At 46.2% G+C, this 20,675-nt stretch overlaps 1 protein-coding gene across 1 annotated transcript; it reads left to right on the forward strand.

Moving 5' to 3' along the window:
- The first annotated feature begins 232 nt into the window (after nucleotides 1–232).
- Nucleotides 233–12,390, forward strand: gata4 (GATA binding protein 4). Its single transcript, XM_064991213.1, has 5 exons — nucleotides 233–1,052; nucleotides 8,198–8,364; nucleotides 10,346–10,553; nucleotides 10,701–10,834; nucleotides 11,039–12,390. The coding sequence occupies exons 1-5, from the start codon at nucleotides 527–529 to the stop codon at nucleotides 11,162–11,164; spliced, it is 1,161 nt and encodes a 386-aa protein (XP_064847285.1). The 5' UTR covers nucleotides 233–526; the 3' UTR covers nucleotides 11,165–12,390.
- Nucleotides 12,391–20,675: the final 8,285 nt, after the last annotated feature.

A 20,675-nucleotide genomic window follows, 5' to 3' on the forward strand; every position in this document is an offset into this window, starting at 1 on the left:
ATTTTATTGTTTTGGGTGACATTTAATCTCATCTGAGAAATATGCCGTTGATCTTCTGGTATTTACAAAGACAATCTCTTTAATCGTATGATCTTCTTCAGGAAACAATTCAAACTAAAGCTGGGGTAGAGTAGGCTTCAGTAGTCACGGTGAAGGGTGGGTCGAGAGAGAGAGAAAGGTAGAGAGAGAGCGAGAGAGAGAGCGCGCGCGAGAGAGATGATAACGTGAGAGCAGGAATCTTGTCCATTACTGTGCCTCGGCTTCCCACTCCTCTCCTCTCTGGAGAGATGGTTATTATTTTATTGTAGCCTACACTAGGCTATAGTGTATTCGGTGAAGAACAAAACAAAACAATTTGAAATGGTAGCCTATGTTTGACTACATGACAAGTGTCCGTTTACAGAAGAAGTTGGACAGAATTTCTGTTGGATTACCAGCAATCATTCACACGTTAGCGAGGAGCCTGTGGACACAGCTGCTATCATAACCAACTATCAACACTGATGGTCACCCCAGAGGAGCAGATATGTACCAGGGTTTAGCCATGACAACCAACCACGGACCCTCGACGTACGAGCCCAGTTTCCTCCACAATGCCTCCCCCACAACCTCACCGGTGTACGTGCCCACGACCCGGGTCACCCCCATGATCCCCACGCTGCCTTACCTCCAGACACACGGGTCCTCGCAGCAGAGCAACCCCGTGTCAGGCCACTCGGCCTGGGCGCAGCCGGGTTCCGAGTCGGTGCCCTCCTACAACACCGGCAATGCGCACCACCCTCCGGTTTCCCCGCGGTTCTCCTTCTCCACCAGCCCACCTCTCTCATCCGGGGTCGCCGTAGCTCGGGAGACGAACACGTTTACTAGTCCGCTCAACATCTCCACCAACGGGAGGGATCATTACGGGACGCGAAGCCTCGGCGGGTCCTACCACAGTCCGTACCAGGCCTATATGAGCCCAAACATGGGTGGGACGTGGGCCACGTCTCCATTCGACAGCTCCGTCCTGCATAGCCTGCAGTCCGGGGGCCAGACACGGCACCCCAACCTAGGTAAGACAGGAGAAAACATGGTCAGAAATATCCACCATTAACATTTTCGTGTCAGGTTTTCCATTATCAACAAATGTTTTGCTAAACAAATAGCTTTCAAATTCAGATTAATACATTGCCAAGAGTAGGCCTATATTTCAGTTGTTTCATTACTAGAATTAAAGCTATTGGTAAACGTCATACTTGATTCAGTTGGTTATTAGGCCTGTCCAAAGGTCAACACTGAAAAACCGTTCGTTTAACTGCGCGGAACAATATAGGTTATATATCTCCACATTTGTTTCCAACTTTGAACATGTGTATCTTTCCAAGTCTTCCGGACATAATGTTTTTCATTTAATATGGTTTCCATCAAATGAAAGCCATACAATTAATACAACCCTATATCACGGAAACACTTGTATAGGTCTCATTTATGATAACGTTAATCAATGGTTTGAAATAAACACAGTCAATGCATTGCTTGAACACGTTCGGAGGGTTATATCGTATGAGTAACCTATCCTACGATATTTCTATCATTTGTTATAATTTTTCATTTGTGATATTAAAGAATACAAAATAGGCCAACGGGGTAGATAGAGATAGGCCTAGGGCTCGACAATATTGCACATTGGGGCATGCATTGGGGAAAAAATCCAACTGCATAGCCAGCCCAAAACATTGCATTTTATGGATTTTTTGTTGAAGAAAACATGTTTTAATCCTTAATTGTAGGTTTTAGGTCTCAGACTGAGCAAAGCATTTTAATGGTCAAGTAATGGGCATTTCTGCCTTGTCAAACCAAGGAAAAGAAGAAGAAAAACGATCATAAAACAATTTAACTGGAAAATAAACAATTTAAGAAGCTGGAAATAGACTAGCCTACATAGGGCAGGTGTAAGAAATAGGATAGGATATAGGCTATAGTATGAGTCTTTACCATTAATAAATGATAAAGTGTTTTATATATATTTCCCTACTATGAGATTGAAACAATACTGTGAAATTGTGAAAATTATGATATTTCCCTGTTATTCTAAGAGCTGTTTGAAAAGAGCCTGATATGTCAGCCTGTTTTGGTGGAAGTTTGGCCTTCCATGGTGATATCACCATGTGGTAAACTAGTTAATAGACCAATAAGAAAGAGATTTCCAAACATCTCTGCCAATAACAGCACCTTTTCAGTTTCCCCCTCCCCACTCAGACCACTCCCAGACAGTCCTCGCAAAATTCTTGCTTGAGAAATTGTTCTTTGCTAAGAAGTTTATTTTTTTAAACAATTTTAATTGAAAACAATCACAGTAAGGTACTTCATTGTTACCCAGCAATGATTTGATATTGAGATAAAAACGGCTGCATTGGACCTTTAAAAAAAATCCACATTTGTAGAACTACAAATATTCAGGGAATTAAAATCTTATTTTGTCAATCCCCGCGTTTCTCAGAATAAGTGTTATTTATTTACTCCCTTCTGCCCAACAGCTTATTTATCGTTCACAGACGCATTCGTTCCATTCGGAATTTCTGCGTCCTATGTCGATGGCAGATTAAAATAGGCCTACATAAATCAAATTTAACATTTTAAAAGAAGCAAAGGGAAATGTTATTACATTATAAATCAAAGCAGGCTAATTCCACCCAGTTATTATCAACATAAATTAGAGATTGCAAATTTAGAAGTCATTCACTTCGAATAAAGTGAATACATTCCAAAACGGTGGTCCCTATTGAGCCTACCACTTTGTTCAAATTAAATGTATATGAATTTGACATATATTTTTTTAAATGCAGCCTAGGATATATTTATTTTATTTCAGTCATCTACCACAAACGACTCAAAATGAAAACCTAATGCACGTTTAATTCTACCTAAACTGATATCGCAATTCAACAGATAAGATTTTCAGTAGCAGATCACAAGATGAATGGATGTCTCCTACATTATGCATGGTACATCAATCAGAAATATCAAATAGTTTTAGTTTGGTCTCATGTTCATAATCTAAAAACGCTTGCTACGCATGATGACACAACTGCATATAGGCCTATAAAGCTTAACGTCTCATGTTATTGAGAATACAATAATGGTATAATTATATACCACTCTTGTGGTGCCGATTATTCTGTTTAAGAATGGATATAACCCTATCATCACAAATTAAAACTGAAGCAAGTGGCGAAGCTCAATGAAAAACCGTGGGACAGAACGCCTCCTGTTTCATCTCAGAGAGAATAAAAAATGTTCAAATAACAAATATGAAACACGATTCAACTTATAGATAAAATATCAGAAGAAAAAATTCCACCATTACCATTTCTAATTTAGAGTGCAGGTTGAGGCCAGTATATTTACAACCATTTACAACCATTGACTGCCCAAAACTAACATTTAGTTATAAGATATTCATAAGCCTACTTTAATCGGGATATTGTGATCCTAGAGAAAATGAAGGTTGATTCTCCCTCCTGACTAGTTCAGTATGATTGCTGCAGGTGGTTGGGGGACTTTAGTTCACACTGAATGATAAGACTGAATTCCACACATTGCAGCTGGAATGGAAATCGCTCTGGTTACAATGTGCGTCAGAAACTAGGCCATATTTACGTCAAATAAAGTCCAGGTAAAAACTGCTTACTGGTCTGGTGGTGGGAGTACACAACGTAGACCTACATTCAGTACTGATCTAAACTTTTCCAAAAGGGTTCTTTGTCCGTCCCAATAGAAGAAACCTTTTTGCTTCCATATTGAATCCTTTCAGGATCCATGTAGAACCCTCTCTGGAAAGGGTTCTACATGGAACCAACATTTTTTTAAGGGGTTCTCCCATGGGGACAGTCAAATAACCCTTTTAGACTCCAGATAGCTACTTTTTTTTCTAAGAGTGTACTGAATGTTAGATGTATAGAATATTATTATACACTGAACAAAAATATAAACGCAACATGTAAAGTGTGGGTCCCATGTTTCACAAGCTGAAATAAAAGATCCCAGAAATGTTCCATTCGCACCAAAATATTATTTCTCTAAAACTGAGTGCACAAATGTGTTTCCATCCCTGTTAATGATAATTTTTCCATTGCCAAGATAATCCTTCCACCTGGCTCAAGAAGATGATTAAACAGCATGGTCATTACACAGGTGCACCTTGTGCTGGGGATAATAAAAGGCCACTTAAAATGTGCCGTTTTGTCACACAACACAATGCCACAGATACCCCAAGTTTTGAGGGAGTGTGCAATTGGCATGCTGACTGCAGGAATGTCCACCAGAGCTGTTGCCAGAGAATTGAATGCTCATTTCTCTACCATAAGCTGCCTCCAACATTGATATAGAACATTTGGCAGTACGTCCAACTGGCCTCACAACCGCAGACCACGTGTAGTCATGCTACCCCGGGACCTCCACATCTGGCTTCTTCACCTTCGGGATCGTCTGAGGGGGGGCTCTGCCCTCCAAGGCCCACCCATGGCTGCACCCATGCACAGTCATGTGAAATCCATAGATTAGGGCCTAATGAATTTATTTAAATTGACTGATTACCTTATATGATCTGTAACTTAGTAAAATCATTTAAATTGTTGCATTTTGTATATATATTTGTTCAGAATATTTGGAAAATGTCTTCCATCTCAAAAGGGCTTTAGCCGGTAGGCTACGGCTAATGCTGATGCCGTCTACAGTTGGTGCGTATGAATTGGCTGATTCTTGATCTGCTTCTGAATAGGAACCTCTGGGACATGGATCTGCCTCACTATGTAGAGTTTTGGTGAACTCCAGACACAGTGATCAACAGTTAATCACAATAGGATGGTAGTTTGACCACAAGCACTGGTTTGGATTGTGTCATCATCACCTTTGTCTGATTACATGTTACTTAGTCTGTGATGGGTTTCTTGCTTTGGACCTTATGTGATCTAGTAAGACCATCTCTTTTTCTATGGAGCTGTCCACATATGCACTGATCTATGGATGAGATAATGTCTTTGCTCCAATCCACATTTTTACAATCACTCCCATTGGCAAATCTTTCCAACACAGACAACCACGGATAGAAGTAGACACCAAACCTGGATTTAGATTTCAACACAGGAACAATAACATTGCAAGGTACCATGATCATATCAAAACAAACTGCTATCCTATGAAATCTCCAGTGTAGATACTTCAGTTTTTCAGATAACACATTGATTTAATGCAACCCTCTCACCTCTCTGGGTGCTGTTGTACTTCAATCCAAACCCATTCATTTAGACTGAGTGTATCAGGGCTCTACTGTGGAAGAGAGAGTGAGTCGCTATTGTTCCAGAGGTGGACTGAGTGAGAGGAAGGGAGAGAGGAAAACTCTCATAGCTATATTACATCCTTACACTCCCCAAGCTATATTAAATCCTTACACATTACATTCTATACATGAAAAACATCCCATTATCAGATTAGATCAGCTATATTAAATCCCTACACATTACATTCTGGAATATATTATACTTGAAAAACATCTAAATATCAGATTAGATCAACTGTTTTAAATCCCTATACATTACATTCTGGAATATATTATACATCTACGTGTAAGAATTTAATATAGTTGATCTAATCTGATATTGGGATGTTTTTCATGTACAGTAAAGATGCTTATTAGTGTAACTTGCAGTATTGGAGCGAAAGGCCTATCATTGCGGCCTGTGCTTGATTTTACTCTGTGTTTTGAATGTAAACACATCAGCAATTTACAATGATAAAATCACATGAATTCTAAACATAATAGTAATCCCTTCAGTTATGCTCTTGAGGGATATACAGGATACATATTTTTTTGTCTACAGTGGTAAAAAACAATCTGGTGCCAATCTGGCCCATCAGGGGAAGCAGAGTAGCACATGGGGTCATACTATGTGTTGCAAATTGAGATCCGCACACAATGCTCATTGACATCAATGCATGATTTAGCCAAAAGCTTGAGGTACATCTGTGGAACTGAAGTTAAGATTCTGCCCCAGGGAGACTGTTTTCACGACCATTGAATTCCATTCCAATTGAAAGGTGATTTTCTCATAGATTTAAGACTGATAAGCTCTTCAGAAAATTGAAAGAACCAACAGCAATATGTAAATGCTACATTCTGTTATTATGAAGACTTTATGGGACAGGGTTATATTGTGTTCAGATGGAACATTGAAATAGACACTTTAAAAAATGTTTTACTCTTGACCTTATAACACAGACTGCCGGTGCTGACATTTCTCAACAATAGACCCACAGAGATAACGATACTTAGTGACATTCTGTGAGATTTATACACATGGATGTGCATATATGACTTTCATTTGATCACTCTTTTTTTGAAAATCTTCCAGAATTTCAGAAGCTTTGTGATTTACATAAATTAACTGAAAACCCACACTAACACACGGCTATATTATATTAACAGTATTGCACTTTTCAGTGGTGTAAAGTACTTAAGTAAAAATACTTTAAAGTACTACTTAAGTCGTTTTTTTGTCTGTACTATACTTTACTATTTATATTTTTGACAACTTTTACATATACTTCACTACATTCCTAAAGAAAATAATATACTTTTTACTCCATACATTTTCCCTGACACCCAAAAGTACTTGTTAAATTTTGAATGCTTAGCAGGACAGGAAAATGTTCCAATCTACGGATTTATCATGAGAACATCTCTGGTCATCCCTACTGCCTCTAATCTGGAGGACTCACTAAACACAAATGCTTCGTTTGTAAATTATGTCTGCGCATTGTAGTGTGCCCCTGGCTATCTATAAATAAAAAAAGCAAGAAAATTGTGCCATCTGGTTTGCTTAACATAAGCAATTTGAAATGATTTATACTTATACTTTTACTTTTTATACTTAGGTATATTTAAAGCCAAATACTTTTAGACTTTCACTCAAGTTGTTTTTTACTGGGTGACTTTCACTTTTACTTGAGTCATTTTCTATACTTTTACTCAAGTATGACAATTGGGTACTTTTTCCACCACGGACACTTTTCATGTAGCTTACTTTTGGGTAGCTAACAGCCTAACCACCAATCAAGTAGGATTATGGACTAAACTTTCAAATCCTGTCGATGCAGGATTATTTTGCTGTGACAATATAGGTCAAATTTAGACCCTACATCTGTTCCTTAGCAGTTCTTTTGTCTATTGTCTTGTGTTTCTGCCATGTGTCGGCTAGCTTCTACCCGGCCCAAGGTTGCCCTTCCATGCACTGCTGTAGCTCTGCTTTGTTGTCAACCTTGAAAGAAGTCTGCCTCTACCTCCAGATATCAGCGTAGACACATTCCTTAGAAACAACCCACTGAATCAGATAATACATCTATAGTATTATACACGGTTTAATTTCAATTCAATTTGTATTTCCAAATACCAAATGTTGTGTGATTATATGAAGTATATACACAATATAGTTAGATACTACATTTGACAGAGTGGTTAAGTGCTGACTGGAGATACCCTGTATGTGTGAGAGAGGAGAGAGAGAGAGAGAGAGAGAGAGAGAGAGAGAGAGAGAGAGAGAGAGAAGATTGTATTTATCAAACGTCATAGTATCTCTATAGAGATTGTCCATTTGTATAAGATGAAGCTCTATTCCATCTCTATTTCCAGCCTAGCCCTTTATCAAGGGAGGAGCTGTCAGATAAGGAAGAATTCCAGACTTCTATGGAGTAGTGTGTTAGTATCATAGAGATTGATAGAGGCCTATAGTGGCCAAAAGGCTGTTTTAGTATGTTGAGCACCATTAAAGGCTTCCACCATGTTTCCGCCATTTTAAAGTAGTCAAAGTAGCCAACTGGATGAGGATTCTATGGGTTGTAGCCTTAATGGCCCTGCTCATGCTGTCACAGACGCTATAAGGGCACAATTATAAAGATGAGTCTTCTATCTCGCTCTATGGTTAGTATGGCCAGGAGGGAGAGAGCACCGTCTTCTGGTCAGGAGTTGTCACTGCTTCTGCACTTCTTCTGCAGTGACACACTAGCATCCTCTGAGTTGATTTTCAAGACTGGATAAACTGTCTGATGTTATTTTGTGATTTTAGGTTGTTATGTAATGTGTAGGTAAGCAGTGTTTGCATTTACTTCCCAATACCTCTCTCTCTCAACCCCCCCCCCCCTCTCATCTCCTTCCCTCCAACAGAGCTGTATGATGACTTTGCTGAGGGGCGTGAGTGTGTGAACTGTGGGGCGATGTCCACCCCACTGTGGAGACGGGATGGTACGGGCCACTACCTGTGTAACGCCTGTGGACTTTACCATAAGGTGAACGGTATAAACAGACCCCTCATCAAACCCCAAAGACGGCTGGTAGGTGACAAGAGAAGAGTTCATCTTCAACATATAGTACACACAACAAAATATGACAGTAGCATTGTCTCGCTTTCTGTAGTTCTCTCTCTTTCCTTCTCTCCCATTCTTTCTACTCCACATTTTTTCTCTCCCACCCACTCTTCTCATTCTGTATGTGTGTAAATACACTTTTTGTAAATTGGTGCTATTCTCTGTTTATTATCTATGCATGCCTACTTTAACTCTACCTACAGTTGAAGTCGAACGTTTACATACACCTTAGCCAAATACATTTAAACTTTTCACAATTCATGATATTTAATCCTAGTATAAATTCCCTTTCTTAGATCCGTTAGGATCAGCACTTTATATAAAGAATGTGAAATGTCAGAATAATAGTAGAGAGAATTATTTATTTCAGCTTTTATTTCTTCCATCACATTCCCAGTGGGTCAGAAGTTTACATACACTCAATTAGTATTTGGTAGCATTACCTTAAATTGTTTAACTTCGGTCAAACGTTTCAGGTAGCCTTCCACAAGCTACCCACAATATGTTGGGTGAATTTTGGCCCATTCCTCCTCACAGAGCTGGTGTAACCGAGTCAGATTTGTAGGCCTCCTTGCTCGCACACGCTTTTTCAGTTCTGCCCACAAATTTTCTATAGGATTGAGGTCAGGGCTTTGTGATGGCCACTCGACTTTGATGTCCTTAAGCCATTTTGCCACAACTTTGGAAGTATGCTTGGGTCAATGTCCATTTGGAAGACCGATTTGCGACCAAGCTTTAACTTCCTGACTGATGTCTTGAGATGTTGCTTCAATGTATCCACCCCTTTTTCCTCAAACATAACGATGGTCATTATGGCCAAACAGTTCAGAGGACATTTCTCCAAAAAGTACGATCTTTTTCCCCATGTGCAGTTGCAAACCGTAGTCTGGGTTTTTATGGCGGTTTTGGAGCAGTGGCTTCTTCCTTGCTGAGCGGCCATTCAGATTATGTCGATATAGGACTCGTTTTACTGTGAATATAGATACTTTTGTACCTGTTTCCTCCAGCATTTTCACAAGGTCCTTTGCTGTTGATTGATTTGCACATTTTGCACCAAAATAGGTTCATCTCTAGGACACAGAACGCATATCCTTCCTGAGAGGTATGATGGCTGCGTGGTCCCATGGTGTTTATACTTGCGTACTATTGTTTGTACAGATGAACATGGTACCTTCAGGCGTTTGGAAATTGCTCCCAAGGAGGAACCAGACTTGTGGAGGTCTACATTTTTTTTCAGAGGTCTTGGCTGATTTCTTTTGATTTTCCCATGATGTCAAGCAAAGAGGCAGTGAGTTTGAAGGTAGGCCTTGAAATACATCCGCAGGTACACCTCTAATTGACCCAAATTATGTCAATTAGCCTATCAGAAGCTTCTAAAGCCATGCCATCATTTTCTGGAATTTTCCAAGCTGTTTAAAGGCACAGTCAACTTAGTGTATGTACATTTCTGACCCACTGGAATTGTGATACAGTGTAAACAATTGTAGAAAAAAAGTAGATGTCCTAACCGATTTGCCAAAACTATAGTTTGTTAACAAGACATTTGTGGAGTGGTTGAAAAACAAGTTTTAATGACTCCAACCTAACCTACAAACTTCTGACTTTTACTGTACATGTACATATTACCTCAATTACCTTGATACTGTACTCCCTGTATATAGCCTCGCTATTGTTATTCTACTACTGCTCTTTAATAATTTGTTTCTTTTATTTCTTATTTTTTACTTATCTATTTTTTACTTAAAACTTATTTTTCTTAAAACTGCATTGTTGGTTAAGGGCTTGTAAGTAAGCATTTCACTGTAAGGTCTGTTCTATTCTGCGCATGTGACAAATAACATTTGATTTGATTTGATTTTATGTGGTGGATTTCATCTGATTCACCCTCTCTCTGTCTCTCTCTCTATGTCGGTCTCTTTCTCTCTCTCTCACTCTCTGTGTGTTTCAGTCTGCGTCTCGAAGAGTGGGTCTGTTGTGCACTAACTGCCACACCACCACCACCACACTGTGGAGACGCAACGCAGAGGGAGAGCCTGTCTGCAACGCCTGTGGTCTCTACATGAAACTACATGGGGTTCCTCGTCCCCTAGCCATGAAGAAGGAGGGGATTCAGACCCGCAAACGCAAACCCAAGAACCTCAACAAGTCCAAACCTGGTCTGTGTGTGTGTGTGTGTGTGTGTGTGTGTGTGTGTGTGTGTGTGTGTGTGTGTGTGTGTGTGTGTGTGTGTGTGTGTGTGTGTGTGTGTGTGTGTGTGAGTGTGTGTCTGTGTCTGTAAAGTAACCCTGGTCTCTGTGTTGTAGGGACTCCAGGCATGGATGGCCACACCCCCAGCAGCACTCCCAGTGCTCCTTGTAACTTAGAGGAGCCTCGCCAGATAAAGACAGAACCAGAGGCACTCAGCCTGTACTCACACCACCACAACACACACACACAGGTTAGTCAATGAACTCTCTCTCTCTCTCTCACACACACACACACACACACACACACACACACACACACACACACACACACACACACACACACACACACACACACACACACACACACACACACACACACACACACACACACACACACACACACACACACACACACATACAAAGCTCTTAGCCCACCTGTCTTCCTGTCCCTCCAGGTTTCGGGCCTCCCAGCATATATAAATGCCCAGGGTGGGGCCCTGCCCCTCAAGCTGTCCCCTGGGGGGCACGGTGGGTCCTCTGGCTCCAAGAACGAGCCCTGGAACAGCCTGATCCTGGCCTAAAACAGAGTGGACCACTGCTGACTTCTCACACCAAGCTACACACAGCACAGCTACTGTACCTGCCTTTCTGAGCTCCGGCACTAAGTTAGGTCTGGAGCACACACAGAACCAGCCGGCATAGAAAGATGGGAATTAAACACACAAGGAGAACTGTTCAGGTGGAGAAATCTATATCTATAGAACCAATGACAAAAAGAAGAGAGAAAAAGTGAAGCACACATAGCAGGCCTTGATCGCACTCCCTCAATTACCCTGTGCTCACAGGAACCTCCAATGTGCGAGGGATAATATAGGACAAGACAAAAACAATCCTCTGTTTATTCAAAGTGATTTGATTTCCTTTTACCCACTCGCCGGACGTCACTGTTGAATGAACTCCATGGACTTCATCACTCTGTATAGTGTGATTGCCTACTGCAAAAACAATGCTGTCAATTATTTTCACCTTTTTCTAATGTATTATTACTAGCTACTATGACATTTGCATCCTAGTCATCTTTACTGTGACTTTTTTGCTTTGTACTTGTGTATGACAAAACTATTATTTGATTTAAAAAAAATATACTGTCATCTCTTACTGATAAACTACCTAGCCTGGCTACTAAGCTGCTTGTGATGAATGGGACATGGATTTAGTGGCACATACCACCCTCTGTAGATCATAGTGAAATTGTGCACCCATGAAAGGGGCAGAGTGTGTTCCTACAAGCAAGAACTCTAAAAGATTATCCTTCCCCAAAATAATTGTAGTAATCTCTGATATTTCCATGTCTGTTTATTTCAGTGTAATTGGGTAGGTTCTACACCCTGGTATTTGTTCTACTGAAAACAAAAACAACATTTCATTCAAGAAACAAGCATTTGGAAGCAAATACTGATAACAAAACATATACTTTAACTATAAAATGTTATGCCTTAATTTGCTTGTAAATTGCAGGGGGTAAACACACATTTGGTATGGGAAATAGAGGAGCATTGTCACATGCAATTGACCGTGAAAATATGAACATACATTTCTATGTAAAGACTTCACTCCAGTATAATTGTTTAATACACCATTGTGATATACTGTAAGTTACCCTTGAGAACCCCTACTACACAGTGAGAGATGGCACCTGTATCTCCATGAGCTCGATGTGCACTAACTAACACTGTACTTGATGCCCTTCCTTAGTGTGCACCTGTAACTATACTGAGGAATGTAATAAAGACAAGCAATTTTGACACATCATTGTTATTATACATATTACATTCAAAAGGAAAATCACTCTTTCTCAGCAAAATGACGAGAGGACAAATAGGCAGACAGAATATGTTGTGCATTGTGTTTCAACAAGTCAAGGGCCAATATCCCTGCTGAAGCAAAGAGCAATTCAAGGGACAATGGCGAAAACTTCTCAAGCCTGATCTGGAAACTTTATCTGACCAATCTGAATGTAGTCTTTGGTAAGAGCGGTGACATCCTTGATGAAAAGCTGGACAACCCCCCTGTTGAAGTTTTTTATTAATCTCTCCCTGAGAAGATCAGCATATTTGTCCTGTACCATGACTCTCCAGCACTGCTCAAATGACAGTCTAAGTTTAGTACGATCCGTGTCACATATTTCTGGGTCGAAACTGTAATGAAGGGCAAATGCCTTCCCTTTCTCCAGATACTCCTCTAAACACTCTTTTTCATCTACAAGAGAGGGGTGGACAGCCTCAAGCATAGTGGTTATTTCCTGTGTCAAGACCTCACTCTCGTCTTGCAAACCTGATGTTGAAATTACACAGATCTTTTTGAAATCGTTTTTTCTGCCCTTTTGTGGAGTAGTGTTATCTAGATGGAATTTTAAATTCCTGTTTTCCTGGCTCAGCCATCTTTTGATAGTCAAGAACAGAATTTCACATAATGGGACTAGATTATTTCCAGGATTTTTAAAAATCCTATTCAGGTAGTTTTCATAATCATGACTTCCAAATAATAGCTCGAACTGGGCATAACTGACATCTTTGAATACATTCTCTTTGGTTCCCTTGAAGCCCCAACACTTTCTGTAGCCAATAGAAGTCCTAACCCCATGGTGGGTGTACCATTCAAAAGCCTTCCGCGTTAGATTTAGCATACATGGTTCAATGGTTCTTGCCAAACAGGGGCTGTTCAAGGTGAATAGATACACATTCCAGTCTTCAGAAACATCCTCAGATTCAAGGAGTTCTTGAGTTTGTTTGATGATAATATCTTCGCTATGTTGTCCATTGTTATAATTGGGGTAGTAGGGTCCATACATGATGACCTCCTCTGGTTTCTCTAGAACCGCCCATGAATGCTGCTTATCCTCTGGTCCACATTCCTCTGTGATGTCATTATAAAATCCCACAAACTTCTTGTTGATGGAATCTTCGAGGAAAATGTCATTGACATCATCTCCAGACCTGATATGCTCTAAAACCCTGTTGACAGAGTTCTGTGGGTCGGCCCAGGAATGTAGCCTGTTTAAAGATGATTTGCCATTGGATTTCAAGTCCTCGGTCTCTTCATTTAAATAAACGCCAGCCCCTCCCAGCTCCTCTCCAGCACCATCCAAATGAGACCATTTACGCTTCATTCTTTAAAAAAAGGGGGGGGGGGGGATTAGTCCAAAAAGCATTAAAGCAAGTCTTCTCCTGCTTGAGATGTGTTAAACATTGATGCGAGGAGCAAGTAAGGTGAATACTGTATCATTATGTTTACATACAAAAGCTACATACAAAAACAAGCTCCATACAAGAAAAAGCTACACACAAAAAAAGCTACATATAGTAGTGGAAAACATGGCAACTCCCAACTTTGAAGCGTTTGTATAAAGATTAGTACAATTCTTCAGTATAAACCCCATAAACCCCAGCGAATAGGGCTGTGTGAGGCTGCTGTATACGGCCATAAGTATATTAAATGTACAGTCAAGTCAAAATAATGTCAAAGTAGACACTTATTCATCTGAATGGAATGTCAGAGGATACATAAGTGACATGTACAGTTGAAGTCGGAAGTTTACATACACCTTAGCCAAATACATTTAACTCATTTTTTTACAATTCCTGACATTTTACCCAAGTAAAAATTCCCTGTCTTCGGTCAGTCAGGATCAGCACTTTATTTTAAGAATGTGAAATGTCAGAATAATAGTAGAGAGAATGATTTATTTAAGCGTTTCTTTCTTTCATCACATTCCTAGTGGGTCAGAAGTTCACATACACTCAATTAGTATTTGGTAGCATTGCCTTAAAATTGTTTAACTTCGGTCAAACTTTTCAGGTAGCCTTCCACAAGCTTCCCACAATAAGTTGGGTGAATTTTGTGTCACGCCCTGGCGTTAGTATTTTGTGTTTTCTTTATTATTTTGGTCAGGCCAGGGTGTGACATGGGTATTTATGTGGTGTGTTTTGTCTAGGTTTTTTTTGTAGGTTATGGGATTGTGGTTAGTGAAGTAGTCTAGGAAAGTCTATGGTTGCCTGGAGTGGTTCTCAATCAGAGGCAGGTGATTATCGTTGTCTCTGATTGGGAACCATATTTAGGCAGCCATATTCTTTGAGTGTTTTGTAGGTGATTGTTCCTGTCTCTGTGTTTGTTGCACCAGATAGGGCTGTTTCGGCTTTTCATGTTTATTGTTTTTGTATATTGTTCGTATTTTCATCTTTATTAAAGATGTTTATGAATAGCCACGCTGCATTTTGGTCCTCCTCTCTTTCACCGGAAGAAAACCGTAACAGAATCACCCACCACAACAGGACCAAGCGGCGTGGTGACAGGCAGCGGCAGCAGGAGCAGCGAAGTAAGGACTATACGACTTGGGAGGAAATAGACAGGTGGGCGGTCGACCCAGGGAGAATGCCGGAGCCCGCCTGGGATTCGCTGGAGCAGTGCGAGGAGGGTTATAGGAGAATGGAGTTGGAGAGACGAACACGGCGGCGTGGATGGAAGCCTGAGAGTCAGCCCCCTCAAAAAATTATTGGGGGGTGGCACACAGGGAGTAAGGCGAAGCCAGGTAGGAGACCTGCACCAACTTCCTGTGCTTACCGGGGGGCTAGAGAGACTGGGCAGGCACCGTGTTATGCTGTGGTGCGCATGGTGTCTCCAGTGCGGGTGCATAGCCCGGTGCGTTATATACCAGCTCCTCGTATCGGCCGGGCTAGAGTGGGCATCGAGCCAAGTGTCATGAAGCCAGCTCTACGCATCTGGTCTCCAGTGCGTCTCCTTGGGCCGGCTTACATGGCACCAGCCTTGCGCACGGTGTCCCCGGTTTGCCTGCATAGCCCAGTGCGGGCTATTTCACCTCGCCGCACTGGCAGGGCGACCGGGAGCATTCAACCAGGTAAGGTTGGGCAGGCTCGGTGCTCAAGAGCTACAGTACGCCTGCACGGTCCGGTCTATCCAGTACCACCTCCATGCACCAGCCCTCTGGTGGCAGTTCCCCGCACCAGGCTTCCTGTGCGTGTCCTCGGCCCAGTACCACCAGTCCCAGCACCAAGCATTAGGCCTACAGTACGCCTCGCCTGTTCAACGCTGCCAGAGCCTTCCTCCTCTCCAGTGCTGCTGGAGCCTCCCGCCTGTCCAGCAATGCCAGAGCCTTCCTCCTCGGTCCGGTCCGGTCCGGTCTATCCAGTACCACCTCCATGCACCAGCCCTCTGGTGGCAGTTCCCCGCACCAGGCTTCCTGTGCGTGTCCTCGGCCCAGTACCACCAGTCCCAGCACCAAGCATTAGGCCTACAGTACGCCTCGCCTGTTCAACGCTGCCAGAGCCTTCCTCCTCTCCAGCGCTGCCGGAATCTCCCGCCTGGCCAGCGCTGTCTGTCATGAGCCGCCAGAGTCCCCGTCTGTCATGGAGCCGCCAGAGTCTCCCGTCAGCATGGAGCAGCCTGAGTCTCCCGTCAGCATGGAGCAGCCAGAGTCTCCCGTCAGCATGAGCCGCCAGAGTCTCCCGTCTGTCTTGAGCCGCCAGAGTCTCCCGTCTGTCATGGGCCGCCAGAGTCTCCCGTCTGTCATGAGCCGCCAGAGTCTCCCGTCTGTCATGTGCCGCCAGAGTCTCCCGTCTGTCATGAGCCGCCAGAGTCTCCCGTCTGTCATGAGCCGCCAGAGTCTCCCGTCTGTCATGAGCCGCCAGAGTCTCCCGTCTGTCATGAGCCGCCAGAGTCTCCAGTGTCTCCCATCTGTCATGGAGCCACCAGAGTCTCCCATCTGTCATGAGCCGCCAGAGACTCCAGTGTCTCCCGTCTGTCATAGAGCCGCCAGAGTCTCCCGTCAGCATGGAGCAGCCAGAGTCTCCCGTCAGCATGGAGCTGCCAGAGTCTCTCGTCAGCATGGAGCTGCCAGAGTCTCTCGTCAGCATGGAGCAGCCAGAGTCTCTCATCAGAACGGAGCAGCCAGAGTCTCCCGTCTGTCATGAGCCGCCAGAGTCTCCCGTCTGTCATGAGCCGCCAGAGTCTCCAGTGTCTCCCATCTGTCATGGAGCCACCAGAGTCTCCCGTCTGTCATGAGCCGCCAGAGACTCCAGTCTGTCATGAGCCGCCAGAGTCTCCCGTCTGTCATGAGCCGCCAGAGTCTCCCGTCTGTCATGAGCCGCCAGAGTCTCCCGTCTGTCATGAGCCGCCAGAGTCTCCCGTCTGTCATGAGCCGCCAGAGTCTCCCGTCTGTCATGAGCCGCCAGAGTCTCCCGTCTGTCATGAGCCGCCAGAGTCTCCAGTGTCTCCCATCTGTCATGGAGCCACCAGAGTCTCCAGTCTGTCATGAGCCGCCAGAGACTCCAGTGTCTCCCGTCTGTCATGGAGCCGCCAGAGTCTCCCGTCAGCATGGAGCAGCCAGAGTCTCCCGTCAGCATGGAGCTGCCAGAGTCTCTCGTCAGCATGGAGCTGCCAGAGTCTCTCGTCAGCATGGAGCAGCCAGAGTCTCTCGTCAGCACGGAGCAGCCAGAGTCTCCCGTCTGTCATGAGCCGCCAGAGTCTCCCGTCTGTCATGAGCCGCCAGAGTCTCCAGTGTCTCCCATCTGTCATGGAGCCACCAGAGTCTCCCGTCTGTCATGAGCCGCCAGAGACTCCAGTCTGTCATGAGCCGCCAGAGTCTCCCGTCTGTCATGAGCCGCCAGAGTCTCCCGTCTGTCATGAGCCGCCAGTGTCTCCCGTCTGTCATGTGCCGCCAGAGTCTCCCGTCTGTCATGAGCCGCCAGAGTCTCCCGTCTGCCATGAGCCGCCAGAGTCTCCCGCCTGCCATGAGCCGCCAGAGTCTCCCGTCTGTCATGAGCCGCCAGAGTCTCCCGTCTGTCATGAGCCGCCAGAATCTCCCGTCTGTCATGAGCCGCCAGAGTCTCCCGTCTGTCATGAGCCGCCAGAGTCCCCGTCTGTCATGGAGCCGCCAGAGTCTCCCGTCAGCATGGAGCAGCCTGAGTCTCCCGTCAGCATGGAGCAGCCATAGTCTCCCGTCAGCATGAGCCGCCAGAGTCTCCCGTCTGTCATGAGCCGCCAGAGTCTCCCGTCTGTCATGAGCCGCCAGAGTCTCCCGTCTGTCATGAGCCGCCAGAGTCTCCCGTCTGTCATGAGCCACCAGAGTCTCCAGTGTCTCCCATCTGTCATGGAGCCACCAGAGTCTCCCGTCTGTCATGAGCCGCCAGAGACTCCAGAGTCTCCCGTCTGTCATGAGCCGCCAGAGTCTCCCGTCTGTCATGAGCCGCCAGAGTCTCCAGTGTCTCCCATCTGTCATGGAGCCACCAGAGTCTCCCGTCTGTCATGAGCCGCCAGAGACTCCAGTGTCTCCCGTCTGTCATGGAGCCGCCAGAGTCTCCCGTCAGCATGGAGCAGCCAGAGTCTCCTGTCAGCATGGAGCTGCCAGAGTCTCTCGTCAGCATGGAGCTGCCAGAGTCTCTCGTCAGCATGGAGCAGCCAGAGTCTCTCGTCAGCACGGAGCAGCCAGAGTCTCCCGTCTGTCATGAGCCGCCAGAGTCTCCCGTCTGTCATGAGCCGCCAGAGTCTCCAGTGTCTCCCATCTGTCATGGAGCCACCAGAGTCTCCCGTCTGTCATGAGCCGCCAGAGACACCAGTCTGTCATGAGCCGCCAGAGTCTCCCGTCTGTCATGAGCCGCCAGAGTCTCCCGTCTGTCATGAGCCGCCAGTGTCTCCCGTCTGTCATGTGCCGCCAGAGTCTCCCGTCTGTCATGAGCCGCCAGAGTCTCCCGTCTGCCATGAGCCGCCAGAGTCTCCCGCCTGCCATGAGCCGCCAGAGTCTCCCGTCTGTCATGAGCCGCCAGAGTCTCCCTTCTGTCATGAGCCGCCAGAATCTCCCGTCTGTCATGAGCCGCCAGAGTCTCCCGTCTGTCATGAGCCGCCAGAATCCCCGTCTGTCATGGAGCCGCCAGAGTCTCCCGTCAGCATGGAGCAGCCTGAGTCTCCCGTCAGCATGGAGCAGCCAGAGTCTCCTGTCAGCATGAGCCGCCAGAGTCTCCCGTCTGTCTTGAGCCGCCAGAGTCTCCCGTCTGTCATGAGCCGCCAGAGTCTCCCGTCTGTCATGAGCCGCCAGAGTCTCTCGTCTGTCATGAGCCGCCAGAGTCTCCCGTCTGTCATGTGCAGCCAGAGTCTCCAGTGTCTCCCATCTGTCATGGAGCCACCAGAGTCTCCCGTCTGTCATGAGCCGCCAGAGACTCCAGTGTCTCCCGTCTGTCATGGAGCCGCCAGAGTCTCCCGTCAGCATGGAGCAGCCAGAGTCTCCTGTCTGTCATGAGCAGCAAGAGTCTCCCGTCTGTCATGAGCCGCCAGAGTCTCCCGTCTGTCATGAGCCGCCAGAGTCTCCCGTCTGTCATGAGCCGCCAGAGTCTCCCGCCTGCCATGAGCCGCCAGAGTCTCCCGTCTGCCATGAGCCGCCAGAGTCTCCCGCCTGCCATGAGCCGCCAGAGTCTCCCGTCTGTCATGAGCCGCCAGAGTCTCCCGTCTGTCATGAGCCGCCAGAATCTCCCGTCTGTCATGAGCCGCCAGAGTCTCCCGTCTGTCATGAGCCGCCAGAGTCCCCGTCTGTCATGGAGCCGCCAGAGTCTCCCGTCAGCATGGAGCAGCCTGAGTCTCCCGTCAGCATGGAGCAGCCAGAGTCTCCTGTCAGCATGAGCCGCCAGAGTCTCCCGTCTGTCTTGAGCTGCCAGAGTCTCCCGTCTGTCATGAGCCGCCAGAGTCTCCCGTCTGTCATGAGCCGCCTGAGTCTCCCGTCTGTCATGAGCCGCCAGAGTCTCCCGTCTGTCATGAGCCGCCAGAGTCTCCCGTCTGTCATGAGCCGCCAGAGTCTCCAGTGTCTCCCATCTGTCATGGAGCCACCAGAGTCTCCCGTCTGTCATGAGCCGCCAGAGACTCCAGTGTCTCCCGTCTGTCATGGAGCCGCCAGAGTCTCCCGTCAGCATGGAGCAACCAGAGTCTCCCGTCAGCATGGAGCTGCCAGAGTCTCGTCAGCATGGAGCTGCCAGAGTCTCTCGTCAGCATGGAGCAGCCAGAGTTTCTCGTCAGCACGGAGCAGCCAGAGTATCCCGTCTGTCATGAGCCGCCAGAGTCTCCTGTCTGTCATCGGCCACCAGAGTCTCCCGTCTGTCATGAGCCGCCAGAGTCTCCCGTCTGTCATGAGCCGCCAGAGTCTCCCGTCTGTCATGAGGCGCCAGAGTCTCCAGTGTCTCCCGTCTGTCATGGAGCCGCCAGAGTCTCCCGTCAGCATGGAGCAGCCAGAGTCTCCCGTCAGCATGGAGCAGCCAGAGTCTCCCGTCAGCATGGAGCAGCCAGAGTCTCTCGTCAGCACGGAGCAGCCAGAGTCTCCCGTCTGTCATGAGCCGCCAGAGTCTCCCGTCTGTCATGAGCCGCCAGAGTCTCCAGTGTCTCCCATCTGTCATGGAGCCACCAGAGTCTCCCGTCTGTCATGAGCCGCCAGAGACACCAGTCTGTCATGAGCCGCCAGAGTCTCCCGTCTGTCATGAGCCGCCAGAGTCTCCCGTCTGTCATGAGCCGCCAGTGTCTCCCGTCTGTCATGTGCCGCCAGAGTCTCCCGTCTGTCATGAGCCGCCAGAGTCTCCCGTCTGCCATGAGCCGCCAGAGTCTCCCGCCTGCCATGAGCCGCCAGAGTCTCCCGTCTGTCATGAGCCGCCAGAGTCTCCCTTCTGTCATGAGCCGCCAGAATCTCCCGTCTGTCATGAGCCGCCAGAGTCTCCCGTCTGTCATGAGCCGCCAGAATCCCCGTCTGTCATGGAGCCGCCAGAGTCTCCCGTCAGCATGGAGCAGCCTGAGTCTCCCGTCAGCATGGAGCAGCCAGAGTCTCCTGTCAGCATGAGCCGCCAGAGTCTCACGTCTGTCTTGAGCCGCCAGAGTCTCCCGTCTGTCATGAGCCGCCAGAGTCTCCCGTCTGTCATGAGCCGCCAGAGTCTCTCGTCTGTCATGAGCCGCCAGAGTCTCCCGTCTGTCATGTGCAGCCAGAGTCTCCAGTGTCTCCCATCTGTCATGGAGCCACCAGAGTCTCCCGTCTGTCATGAGCCGCCAGAG

This window comes from Oncorhynchus masou, chromosome 16 (genome assembly GCF_036934945.1).
Source record: "Oncorhynchus masou masou isolate Uvic2021 chromosome 16, UVic_Omas_1.1, whole genome shotgun sequence".
Classification (NCBI taxonomy): Eukaryota; Metazoa; Chordata; class Actinopteri; order Salmoniformes; family Salmonidae; genus Oncorhynchus; species Oncorhynchus masou.

Bases quoted from the DNA above. Each gene is read 5' to 3' on its own strand.
- gata4 (XM_064991213.1), top strand. From the start codon at position 527: ATGTACCAGGGTTTAGCCATGACAACCAACCACGGACCCTCGACGTAC. The intron at 8,365-10,345 runs GTAGGTGACAAG...TGTGTGTTTCAG, and splicing joins TCAAACCCCAAAGACGGCTG to TCTGCGTCTCGAAGAGTGGG. The intron at 10,554-10,700 runs GTCTGTGTGTGT...TCTGTGTTGTAG, and splicing joins CCTCAACAAGTCCAAACCTG to GGACTCCAGGCATGGATGGC.